A 14523-nucleotide genomic window follows, 5' to 3' on the forward strand; every position below is an offset into this window, starting at 1 on the left:
GGATGTCTGGGTTTGGGTCTAGTTATATCATACTAAATATATTATAAAGAACTGTTGTTTTCAGAACTATTTAGTGACGTATTAGTATAATATAATATTTATGGATTACCGTCGAATTCCGACATGATCAACCAAACAAGAAAATGTATTTGGTGATTTTTCTAGTAAATTTCTTGGGTGTGAATTTGTCCATTTAGTTTACTCCTCTTGGTTCTATTAAAAATAATAGAAAAAAAAATTAACTTAATATTTATTTATTAATTTTTGGAAATAACAATACACATGTTATACAATAAGTTACAGCTATGCTATAATAACTTCTAAAATTATTGGTCAATCAAGATATTGAACTGAAAATTAATAATTATTCAGCTTGGCTAATGTCTTATTTAACTATAACCATTGTGGATTTGTCTTCCTCTCTTTAGTTATCTGATTGGTTAATGCGTATATTGTTTATTCTGTTCGTTATGTTTGGATTGTCCTACCTGAAACATATATATTTAAAATTGAATCTGAAATATACTGCATTCTTTAATGTCTAAAAGCTCAGTCTGTGTCCAGCCTGATATTTGGCAATATTCATTAAATTTTGTGAAATTTCCAACACAGGTTAATTTTTATTCGAACACCGGGGTCACCTTTTATTCATGATATAGATATCGGCATCTGGCAATCCCCTCCCATCCAATATCGCAAACCCTTAATTTTAAAGTGGAAGTTGACCCTGTGTGCGTGTGCAATTTATTAGACAGGTATTTTAGTAGATAATTCAGGTATGTTTTAATCATAAAGTGTGTACCTACAATATTTTTTTTAATGGCATATGGCATGGACTTTATGGCAGTCAGCCAGTCACAACCAGTGGCGTAGCTGACAGGCCCGCAAGGTCCGCAAGGCGGGTGGGGGGGGGGGCGACGTTAGGAGGGCCCCTCACCTTCCGTTACTCGCGCCAACTTTTTGTGATCGAATACTCGCGCACGGTGCAGAAGACCGGGTCCAAAAATATGGGTCAGCAATATTTGAAAAAAAATTTTTTTTTGCAAAATTTTGTACAGTTATATTATTTAATGAATATATGATCATATAATTGTGTAAATATGCGTTTGTGTCAACATTATATTACTTTAACAAAAAGTAACTTTGTTAATCATCATTTTCATACGTTTCCTCGTCAGTCGATACTTCCTCAAATAATTTTAATAATCTTTGTTTCTCCTTCTCGTAATCCATATCTAAATATAAATAAACAAATATATAAACATTAAAAATAAGAAAAAGACCTTAAATTACCTGACTAATTAAAACTTACTACTTTTAATTACCTGACTAATTAATAGGTCTTGCCTAATAATAAAAGTACAATACACTTTTTTACACTGCACGTGGACTTCACACACAGTTGACTGATGAATGAAGAGGTATATGAAGCAGCAATTGAAAATATGCACTACAATCAGAGTTACACGCAGTTATTTAGAGGCCCGGTCTCATACACCGTGTGCGAGTAACGGAGGGAGCCTTCAAGCTTAATACTTTTACTTTCTTTAAATTGGAGACCAAAACATATTTTCCTAATTAGCATCAAAAGAGGGAATTTGGAAGGAACTAATGAAGCGGGCAATTGACTTAACCCATATTGGTAGTTTAGATGAAAGTGAATCAGAAAAATGTAATTTTTTGTCGGTGGTTATTTTACTAGCTAAATATGATCCTGTTTTAGCTAAATTAATCGATAAAAATAATAACTTAAAAACAAATTACTTGAGCCCCCAAATACAAAACGAAGTTATAAATTTGCTGGTTCAAGAAACTGAAAACAAGTTGATTAATTTAATTAAAAAAAGTTATTTTTATTTAATAATTCTTGATACCACTCAGCACTCAAGATATTTCAAAGCACGATCAGTTTAGTTTTATTTTCCGGTATGTAGAAATAACTTGCGGTGAAAATAATTTACCTTCCAAAGAAGAAGCTGTTGAAAGTTATTTGGGGATTTATTCGCATATTAGACCAAAGTGCACAAGGTCCTGTAAATAAAATTTTAAAATTTATTCAATCAAAGCACCTGTCCATACACAACTGCAGAGGAAAGAGTTATGATGAGGAAGCGCTATTAATGGTACAAATTCAGGCGTACACATACGCATAACTGACATTGAAAAAACATCTTCCTATATTCACTGTGCATCCCATAATCTGAACCTAGTGTTGAATAATGCCGTTGCTGGTGTACAGGAAATGGTTTTTGTAGGATATATTTAAAAGATTATGTTTTTTTTTTTTTAGTGCGAGTATTAAAATATGGGATGTACTATGTACTATTAAGACTTTGGATTCATCGCGTTTGCCAACACTAGAAAGGTTATGTCGTGAAACCCGGTGGTCATCTAGACATGATGATGTTATGGCTTTGCGTCGAGCTTTCCGACAAGTAATAAAATCTTTAACGAAAATTTCATTGCTATCATCTAAAAAACGATGAAAAATTAGAAGCTAATGCATTATTAGAGCACATAGTGCAGTACTGAAGGTTTTCACCTCCGATTTCGTTGAACCTTCATCGATTTTCATGAAAATTGGTGAGTAATTAGGGGATATTCCTCAAGGAACAAAGGTGCCGTGACGCCAACTTCCGCTTTTACTCTGGGGGTGGATGCCACCTCTTCTCGGGGGTGAAAATTATTATATTAAAAATAATACCATTAGTCGATAGAGGGACAAATTATAAGCAAAATTTGTAATATAAAGTTATTAAAATAATTCAACACTTTTTGAGTTTTTAAAGACCAAAGATTTTATTTTTCGTAAAAAAATGCATGTTTTAAATCGGTTTTTCACGTATAAATCAAAAACTATAAGCTTTTACAAAAAATTTATTAGTACTGAAATTGAAGATAAAAACAAATTGAATACATTCCTCACATAAATGTGTATTTTTTTCGACGAGTACTCAAATCTAAGTATTCAAGCTTAAATAACGGGAAAACGATGCAATGTATAAAATACTCCTGACATTTGTCAAAGTACTTCGGAATACCTATCAAATGAGCTTCAAAACAAGGTAATAGCGTCAAAATTAAGCAAGTTATGATGAAAATAAAAGAACCGTTTCGATTTTTTTAGGAAAAAGTAAAAAATAAAACATACGCCATTTCCACAAAAATTAAAATTTATAGCAATCCTTACAAAAACTTCTTAATACTAGCATAAGTAATGTTTTCGATAATTTTGACCGGTTTGGAATGCATATTTTTTAAAAAAAGATATAATTTAAAAAAATCATAGTTTTTAAAATTATTGTAATTCTCATATTGTTTTGATAATAACTCCAAAAATACTTAATATACGTAAAAAATTATATAAAACCCAATTTTAATTTTTTCTGTGCCAAATATTTTACCTATTTCTATAGGGTAAAAAATAACCGAGACAGAAACGTTTAAAACTTAAAATTTGCTGTGGGAACCATGCAACCGGGGTCATTTAACCTTTTATTTTTAAAAAAGGTAAGGGGTTTAAAAGATTAGGTTCAACGTGCTTAAATAGCACTTGGAATTATCTTTCAAACAGTTTTTAGATGAACCTAATATATCGTAAACACGAACGGAGTTATTAAAAAAAAACCATAACATTTTTTGGAAAAATTTTGAAAAGATAAATTTGGAAAAAATTTTCAAGTATAAATTTTAACGCTATCAACATCTTCGGGGCTTATTTAATAGATATTTTTAAGTACTTTGACAAATGTTTAATAAGTTTATGTTATAAAATGCATCAGTTTTCCGTTATTTCATCTTCAATACTTAGAGTTTTTTACTCGCCGAAAAAAATATACATTCAATTACCTATAACTCACTTTTAGTTAACATTAAAAGGTGCTCGTAGTAATGGGTTTATTTCATTTTTTATTAGCTTTAATTTTGATAATAATACCTTTTTTGTAAAAACGTACACTTTTTGAGTTATTGATGAAAAATTGGTTAAAAACATGCATTCTTCTCAAGAAAAATTAAAATTTTTGATCTTTAATAACTCAAAAATATTTGACTTATTTTAATAACTTTATATAACAAATTTTGCTTAAAATTTGTCTCTCTATCGAATTATGGTGTTATTTTTAATAAAATAATTTTCACTCCCGAGAAGGGATAATCCACCCCCAGGGTAAAAGCGCTAGTTGGCACCATGTCACCTTTGTTCCTTGAGATATCCTCTAACCACTCACCAATTTTCATGCAAATCGATGGATATATAATTCACAAATATTTTACGGCTATCCCTACTTTTCTGTCATTACACGGCAAACTATGTGTAGTAAAATTCTCGCTGCTATGGATATGCAAACTTTACTTGACAGTGTCATCTTTAACTTTAAAAATGGCTTTTGAATGATCTTGGATAACTGTTACTTGTATAATTAATTGCCTTAATTATCAATTCTGTTAATTAATATGAAAATTCCACACCTGTAATTTTGAACCAATCAAAATACGTTATTTTGACAGATCACCATGGCAACGGAGGTATTTTATCGGAAATTTTTTGCTCGTGGGGTACCCAACAGCGAATTATAGTGGAAATTTTTTGACGTTTACAATAACAGAACATTTTTGACAGACTGGTTTTTATTTGTTTACATAATTTAGTTTTGATTCATTTTCTATCACTTGTAGTTACTCAAAACTTATGTAAAATTGAAGAATATACTATTTTCTATCTTGAAATGGTATTCCGATGCAACTACAATGAGTAGAAATTACGAATTTGAAAGCCTAAATAATTGCTGACAAAGCTATGGCGCGCTATTAATCTGTTCATGCAGCTTTGGATTTTCAAATGCAAATTTGGTGTGGAATTTTCTTACCGAATACCACGCGAAGTCAAATTAATATCCGGAAATTTTTTTTTGATCATGAATATTTTTAGAAAATTTCCCTCGTCTGCGACTCGGGAAATTTTCAAAATATTCATGATCTCAAAAAAATTTTCGGAAATAATTTGACCTCTAGTGGTATTACTAGTGATAATTTTTTCAATCCCTATGAATCTAGTGATTGTATTAATTTATCTACTTTACAACAAAACCTAATAATCAATCGAGGAAAGGAAAAGTGACAAAGTGATTTTTTAATAATATATTGTTACTATGAAACGCTTAAAATTTTGAACATATTTAACAACAAAATACTTGGATCACTGAATATATCCTGGTGTATTATCTGCTTGGATCTTCCATAAATAATAAACAATAAATAACTTTTTATTAAGTTCACGTCTTAAATCAATTATTTATCAAATACATTATCAATATTATTTAATCAACAACTTAAAATATTCCCGGTGCGATATCAAATATTTAAAATTGTCACTGTTTGACTGACAATATGCTGACAATATCCTATTTGACTCAGTGCCTTGTATGATAAAGATAGGTTTGGAAAATATTACCACGGACATTGTGTTAATTTTTTTCGAATCCTGAAAAAACCAATAAATATTTTTGAAAAATTTAACGCAGAATGAAAGACTATTACTACCAAGGGCCGAAAGTCCCTTAGAATAAATAAAAAGTTTATTTTGAATGAGATATTTGAAATTAAAAATCACATTAAATTTTCTCTTAGATTTTCACCGCTAACTTATTAAAATAAACATTATAGAAGTTCTCAGAGACTTTTGGCTCTCGCTAATAACGCAATATCGATACCTCAAAGCAACAGTTAGGTAAGTTCAAAATTTAAATTTTTTTTAAGTACGCTATTTACATTGAATTTATTGCATTCTATACTGGTAACACCGAGATTATGTATATCTCAGTTATCAGAGATACATATCTCAGTGTTACCAGTATAGGGTGAAATACGTTATATGTAAATAGCGTACTTAAAAAAAATTGAAATTTTCTACTTATCTCACTGTTGCTTTAAGGTATCGATATTTAATTCAGCCTGTAAATTTTTTAAAAATACTTATTAGTTTTCTCGGGATTCGAAAAAAATTAATCCCATTTGAATAGCATTGGAGCAGAAACTACGTACCCATCCCCTTAATAAATGTCACGGTAGTATTCTCATATTGGACTTCAATCTAATTTTGAAATTCCCCTTAAATAGGCAATTTTAGTTTCGTTTTGATTCAGAGGCGGGAAAGCATATGTCCTGACGAAGCTTATACCAGACACAGCTGTGTCTGCAGATTAGGCCTTGCCTCTGAATCGTATTAAAACATAAAAGGTCTTTTAATTTAGAATACTTACTGTTTTGCTAGGTCATGGATTATCCAATAAATTACCAGAGGATTTAAGAAATAACCCTGGTAAATCCTTATAATGGGGACCCAACAATTCGCAACAAGTTTCTGGTAGATTAGTATACTTCGAAGGAATCCTTTTCTCGATTCCAAGGAAATCTAGAAGCACTTGAGTGAAGTGTTGACAATTTTTGGTTAAAACGTTGTAATCTGTTTTCTTCCATTCATTATGGTTGCATTGTAGAAAGTTGTAAAGCCTACATTTGGATTTTGTTGTTGTACCTAATAAAAAGCAATAAATACGTTACAATTTTTAAAGTGAATACTTCTTATTTGCCATTCTAAAACATACCTTAAAACCCTATTAGACCAGGGCGGATCTGTTTTGAGGTGGATGTGAGAGGTGGCATTCGGATTTTTGCAGATAAAGTTAGGTACTTCAATAATTATAATTGAATTATGCTCCTTCTCAAATATGCCCGGAAAATTAATAAAAAAATTAAAATATTTAAAAATTTCGAAAACCATCGATTTTTCTACTTTCTTTGTGTCATTGCTTATAACTTTAAAACGATTCGTTTTGGAACAAAGTCGTAAAAAACTAAAATAAAGATATAGTGGACTGCAATTAGAACGAAAACATGCATTGTTTCGGAAAAATTCAAACAAGCTTATATTTTTCCAAAACTTTTTTGTTAGTTTATATACATGTTAAAGTAAAAAGTTCTACTCGCAGATTTGGCCGCTAATCTTTTATTAATTGTTTAAACAATAACAATTGTTTTGTAATAATAATGTTAAAAATATCGATAAATTCATCATTTTATTTTGATCAAATATGTTTTTATTTTGTTTTAGATTATGGTGAATCCGAATAGGACATTACAATTTGTAAATTCTTATACAGAAGCTCGTATACAGTATGTCTGGGTAGCTAGGAACCACATGGAAAACTGTTTTATTTTACGAAAAAAAGTTATTCTTCATAAAATGCTCTGAATACTCAAAAATCTAAAACTCAACCACCAGATATCAAATTTTATCAATTTTACACGAGTTATGTCAAAAATATGAATTACGTTAAAGAGTAAAATACCTTTATATTCCAGAATGTCAAAAAATTATATTATGAAAAGCTGTTTGAAATTCAAAATTAAGTTTAAATATACAATTACATCATTCTAATCGAAAAAAAAATCAATTGTTTCTCAATTTACGGATACTCATCATCATTTTATTACAATTATGATAACTATTTTATTATTACTTTTACGAAAAAAGTTATTCTTCATAAAATGCTCTCCCTGGTCTATATCCTAAGATACAATCATCAGATATCAAACTTTTTTAATTTTATACGAGGTATGTAACAAATATGAATTTTTCTTAAGAGTTAAGTGCCTTTATTATTCACAATATTTTAACTAGAACGATGTAATTGAACACTCGAACAAATTTTTTAATTCCAAACAACTTTTCTTAATAATAATTTTCGATATTGTGAAATGCAACGGTACTTTACTCTTGACTGAAATTCATATTTTTTTACATACCTCGTATAAAATTAATTAAATTTGATGTTTGATGATTGCATCTTAGATTATATACGATGTAGAGTATTTTATAACGAATAACTTTTTTTCGAAAAACTGATAATAAAAAAGTTATCAATAGGTCCCAAATTACGCAGACACACTGTATAAGAGCTAAAAAAAATTTTTTTGCTGAACATTTATTATTGCTGAAGCTTATTATTAAATGTATTTTAGGTAAGTTTTACAGAAAAAAGGTTTGATCACTTTGTATAAACATTTTTTTAGCTGGTAATTTTCGGTTTTTGTATTACATTTTTGTTAACTTTCTTAATTTTCTCAAAAAGAAATAGTCTAATTTATTTATAAAGTAAAATAATTGAGTGCATTTTACAGACTACATCCTATGCTTTAAAAAAGCACTTATAAAACTGTAATACATCTGTTCAAACTTGAGTAATACCGTCTTAAATTGGTGGTAATTCTATAAAACTAAGAAGATTTCAAAAATTAAATTTTTTGAGACGTCATATCATTTGAATTAAATTTTTAAGATTCTTTTTGAATGAAACATCATTTAGTAAGATGCTTGAAAGGTAAGTTGTGCAAAGTTTAGGGTTATATAAGAAAAATTGTATTAGTTACACATTTTTAAATCATTTTTAAACAAAATTCATGTAAGGCTCACTTTTCGCCCCCACCGTACTTATGCCCATACATTTTATTTTTTTTTTATTATAGCCATAAAATAGCTTAATTATTCTTCTTTCATGTTCAGTTTGTAAAATTTCATTTGATCCAATTACATTAAAATAACTCAACCGTACATTTCGCCGTACGCTAGTTTACAGTGCGCCAATGTTTGTGAGAAGGGTGACTTTAGCGTTATAAATAAAAAATTATAGAAGATACAGATTTAATTTTAGAAAATTCATTATATAAGATTTTTTTGTAAAATTTTCTGAATTTTTCAAAATTCCGTTTTTTTCTAAAATTTATATTTTCGGAGTTATTTAAAAAACATCTAATTTCGTAGTTCATTTGTTTAATAAAAAATGAAGCACCCATTTCTCGAGTAGAACTTTTTGATATGTTGTTTATTAAACATTTCTTAATGAAATTACAAAAAGTTCTATCTTGTTTGCTTTTTTACGAAGTGAAAATCTATATGCACTCCCCTAATAATTGAATTTTGTATGATATACGACTGGTTAAAAATCTCTTAAAGTATTACCTTTTCTGCAGTATAGTAATAAATACAAAATAAGGGTCAAAATAAGCCTGTTGTTATTCAACGTTTTTAAACCAGTTTGGTGGCACTTAGAACCTTATTAATTCGCTTAGAAAATTCTAAAAACATACTTAACCGTCTACCACATTTCATTAAAATCGATCTAATAGATTTTGCATAATAATTTTGCAATCTAATTGTTTGTAAAAGTTCAATTTTTTTAAAAACTTTCTGAACAAAAAGTTGACCATTTAAAAGTTTGATATTTTTTACATATAAACAGGCGCTGTACCTATCTAATACACCTTACAGAATTAAAATTGGATTGTTTAAGCAGCCTCGGCAATGTTTTAAAGTTATAAACAATTTTTTGGTTTATAAACAAATTAGTGCTCTCGCCAGGCGCAATCAACGCATCTCAGATTACCGTCAAATATGGATATTCCACCTTTAAAAAACACATGCGCTCATTTTTTGTGACCTTTTTAACAAAAACTATGCAAATTTAAAAAATCTAATTTTAAATATAAAAGCCAGAATTTATGTTAAAGATGTTTTATATAAATTTAATGTATTGATGGTGCTTTTAAAGGTATTAGAAAATGTCTGCTCTTTCTATATTTTGTGTTTTTATTTTTTTACATCCCAAAAAAAACAAAATGGTGCATTAAACACTATTACCAATATTACTTAAAATATACCTTATTACCAACCCTAGACGGATGAGACAACCGAGAAGTCCAATGGCCGACCAAACACGGCCTGGCCGACTATCCCAACCACTTTAGAACGCACCCTCTTATTGGGTGACAGAGGTCATGTGACCAGTGCAATGAAGTGCATCATTCTCCTTAACAGCGTTGCCACATTTAGTAGATATCTACTGTTTTGGTATATTATTGATATTATTTTAAAAATTCTAGTAGGCAATGTTTTTTATTAGATGTTTGGTATATTTCAATATTTTGTTATCACTAAAATAAAATTTACTTTTTAATAGTATTTACCCCATTTCTAAATTAATTTTCAGACATTTTGTTACAATTTCCCAATGTCATTACCGAAAATAAGATTCAGGAGACGTAGATGATGATAATAGATGGACAGAGAAATGAAACTGGTAAATACCAGATCTAAATAAGGAAATCTTCATATAATTGGTTTGGAGAATTGTCAAAATGATTGTAACGTTCGGTTTCATAATCAGTTAAAGTGGATTTTAAATTTTAAGTAAGTTGGTACCTACCTTTATCACAATTCATATATGGGTAAATGTCAACTTTAAAGTAAACTTTAGTTAATGTTCACTTTAAGTTGATTATGAAACCGGGCGACAACTGGCCGATTTTGACAGGTAACCGTTAACACAGGTTTTACTGTATTTGCAGGGCCTAAAAAGAATCTACTGATTTCTATTAATTTTTTGAAAGCAAAACTACTAGCCGTTGCAAGATAATTCGGATGGAATTCAGACAAAATATGTACAAAAAGTACATATTTTGTCGGAATTCCAGCCGAATTATCTTGCAACGGATAGTACTGAAAGAGTAAGAACTGGCCTGGCAACCCTGTCTACCAAAGCTGATACAAAGATTTAAGCTTATCAAATCTACTGATAAAGCAATGGACAATGGAGAAACCAGCTAATAAAAAACAAATAAACAGGTTGTTAAATAAATCGAAAATTTCTTTTTTTGCTCCTGAAGTTGCTGCAAACGTGTCACACATCTAGAACTATACATAAAGGCCCTGGGGTCGTGAGAGGCAACTACCGACTCGGCCAGAAAACCCATGGGCGTAAATTAGTTTAGCATTATAACGTTTTTAAGTCGTTGCGATTGTTGAAAAAACTTAACTGTGATATGTAGTTGTCACAATAGTAATAACTTAGTTGCCCATATAACTAAAGGTATTACTTAACGTTGTAACATCGTAATGTCAGTCGGGGTAGGGGTCGTTGGCCGAAACAACTGAAAGTCCACTGTGGCAACGTTATATAGAGTGCATTTGTTTGTAACCAAACAGCACAAGTACATCCCTGGGACGTACCCGGGATGTACCACTAGGACATTCGTACGTCCTGAGGACGTACGTTTCAGGTCCTGGGAAATCCTCGGTACGTACCGAGGACGTCTGATGTTACAAAATCATCCGTGCCCAGGACGTCCGACCGAACTCTCTTGGGGACGTCCGACTAAAACCTCCTTGGGACGGTCGTCCAAAACCTCCTTGGAACCTCCGACCAAACCTTTTTAGGGCATTATGTAAAATGTTTTCAGAAATTTTAAACATGGCGTTTAATTACTATTAAACAATGTTGAAAAAGTCTAAAATTATTTTATATAAATTTACTCATAATTTTTAAAGATGAAATCTGCATTTAAAATGAAAAAACACATACCGATTACCTATATATCAAACAATTTTTTATTAAAATTTAACAAACAATAAGACGTCTTTTTATGTTCCTTCTCCTCCAAATTTTGATAATTCTTTTACCTACAATCGTAGATAAAAGAATATACCTAAGTTCCTACCTTATATAAAAACACTTATACCATAATTAAAATCGGATTTTTGCTGAAGTATTGTATCTAGCTGTACAAATTGTTCCTCTGTTTGCATTAGAAAGTTAATCTTTTGTAGAATGAATAGAAAATAACATTTTCTTCTATAACGGTTAATCTAATTCCTATCCTATGATTGGCCAGGCACGGTTCTAGCTTGACATAATATGACACCGTTGCCGTATCCTCAATTTTTTCACAAACATAACCACGTCACATAAAGTTATATTTAAAAATAACTGCTTCAATAGTTTTGAAGCACCAAAAAAATAAAGTTTGGAAAAGTAAATAGTACAATATCAGTGTAAATACTGGATAGAAAAAACGCAAAAGAGGCATTTTAAATCAAAGTTCATTAAAATTGTTACAAAAGAAGATAAATAAAGATCAACTGTATAAATGTTTTTAAATCAAAAGATAATTTAAATTCTTTTTATTAATGATTACTATTAAGACATTATTTGAAATTTAAATTATTCATTCAGTAGATTATATTCAAAGTTAACCAACACTGTTAAGGAAGATCAACTGATAAATGAAGATAAACGGTATAAATTTTGTTTAGATTATAAATCTATCTCTACTTATATAATTATTAATCTTACTATTCTTGTATATTATACCATTGATTGGAATTATAAAAGAATCAAACAATTAAAGTATGGCAACACTGCAAATGTCACATAACTGAAGGTTATTAGATCCATTCCTGAACTGGTTTGGATTTGTAATTCCTAGGGACGTCCGTAATCGTACTTCCTGGGGACGTCCGATTAAGGTCCCATTACATTCTGACTTAGCGGGACCTGAAACAGACGTTCTGGGGACGTCCGTAATCGTACTTCCTGGGGACGTCTGGATTTGTAATTCCTGGGAACGTCCGATTGAGGTCCCCGTACATTCGGACTTAATTGGGACCTGAAACGGACGTCCTCGGGATGTCATGTGCTATCTGGGTAATGACAACCAATACGTCGAAAAATTGCTACTTGGGGAAAAAGGTCAAGCAAGAAAAAAAATAAGGCGGCTAAAAAAGAAAGCAGATAAAAAGAAAAGTCTGCTTCAATAAAAACAGCAGTAAAGCCACTAAAGAAAAGCCGATTAAAAAGAAGAGGGTGTTGTTAAATGAAGGTCTGAAAGACAAGAAAAAACTCTGATTTGAGTGACACTGAAGACGAAACCCAGTGTTTATACTACCAAGACTTTAATTTAACTTCCCGTAAACGATGGCTAGCATGCTCATCGTGCTACAGTTGGGCACATAATTCTTGTGCAGACGTACATAGCGAGGATGAGGAATCACTTTGCACCTGTGAATTATGTGTCAATTAAAAATTACTGAGTTATGGGTAAAATTAATAAAAGTTAATTTCAACTAAGTACATTTTTAATCCATGCTTTTCTTATCACTGAATTCATTAAAAGCTATTAAAAAGTTAAATCCCGTTCTACCCCGTATATAAGGCGGAATGGAAAAAGTGCTTTATATTACAGTGGAAACTCGATAACTCGGATTAATCGGGACCGCGGGCGATCCGGGTTATCGAAAATCCGGGTTAGCCGGAGAATATGGTAAAAATTAATAAAATACGGTGTAGTTACAGATAACGTCCATTATAATTACAAAAACATGAAACACATATGCACAGTACACATCTAAATTACGTATAGTTGTATAGAGTGTAGAGTTTTGTTCATCTCTTGGTAAAAAACTCAGTCATACTGTAGATGTACCGACACCATATGATGCTGCAATAAATTGATTTTAAAGATTCGCCTTTATCAATCCTACCTAATGCTTCTAGTTTCTTTTCCATTGTCACTATAACATTTTTATGTTTTGTTGCCATTACGTAGACAAAAAACACGCAAACACAATCTGAAGCACGATTACAGAACGGAAGTGAACAATACGACTGTACTACACGCAATACGGTCACAAGGAAAAATATTGTTATTTAAGAACAGACTAAGACCATTGTTTTAAAAAAGAATTTTTTAAATAGTCTTTTAGTCTAGTTTAAACAATGCTAAGACAGTTTGACATAAATAAAGGAAAAGGAATACAGACAGGTGCCTGTTCTTTCCGATAAGCCGAGACGGTCGCTCTGCCGCCGTGTGCCATGAATCATTTTTACTATCGTATAATATGTAGTTCAAATTACACAAATACACATTATCTCTCAATTATCATTTTGCCTACATACATTTTTATTTGAAAAATTTGTTAAATTGTTTATTTGTTAAAATGTTTGTCTGATGAAAATCGGTCCTGGTTAGCCGGACTTCCGGGTTATCGGGGGCCGACTTATCGGGGTTCCACTGTATCTACTTTGAATAGCAAGTAAAATTTTCAGCTATCTTGACTTTCTCTATTTATTCTTTTTTAGAATAATTGATTAATTAATTTCTTCAGTTTGTTTTCATTTTCAATAAAAACTTGTTGACTAGCCAAGGCATCAAAATTAGACGTGCCATTCCGCCCCGTATTCCCTTAAAAAATTAAAGATAAAAAGCTTACGTACCCATACATATATACTTTGTTGGAGTATCAGGCTCCGTTATTCTGACACCTTTATCGCTAAATGAATATTCTTTTTTGAAAACCACAACACTCAAATGCCAAATTTCAGGTCCCATCTCATAAGCATACATGTAAACTTTTTCACATGGCATCTTATACGGTACAAAAATAGCTCAAATATTTATTCACAAACATCTGCTATATACAATATCAAATAGTTAATAGATATGTTGTGTGGTATCCCTATTAGTAGATATATTTAGATAAGATATTATATCAGTTTGTAAATGTGTATGCACATTTCAAATAATAACGTGAATTTTATTGAAGTATTATTCTTCTTTTATATGTCTTCTTATTCTATTCACAGCAGCTCGAAATAGATCAAATAGATCCGTTAACGTTAGACCAGTCCA

At 30.6% G+C, this 14523-nt stretch overlaps 1 protein-coding gene across 1 annotated transcript; it reads right to left on the minus strand.

Annotated features, from left to right (window-relative positions):
- Positions 1 to 238: 238 nt before the first annotated feature.
- LOC114328054 (uncharacterized) lies at positions 239 to 14323 on the minus strand. Its single transcript, XM_028276799.2, has 3 exons — positions 14109 to 14323; positions 6261 to 6535; positions 239 to 488 (listed from the first exon to the last, which is right to left on the minus strand). The coding sequence occupies exons 1-2, from the start codon at positions 14257 to 14259 to the stop codon at positions 6273 to 6275; spliced, it is 414 nt and encodes a 137-aa protein (XP_028132600.2). The 5' UTR covers positions 14260 to 14323; the 3' UTR covers positions 239 to 488; positions 6261 to 6272.
- Positions 14324 to 14523: the final 200 nt, after the last annotated feature.

Source organism: Diabrotica virgifera, chromosome 6 (assembly GCF_917563875.1).
Source record: "Diabrotica virgifera virgifera chromosome 6, PGI_DIABVI_V3a".
Lineage (NCBI taxonomy): Eukaryota > Metazoa > Arthropoda > Insecta > Coleoptera > Chrysomelidae > Diabrotica > Diabrotica virgifera.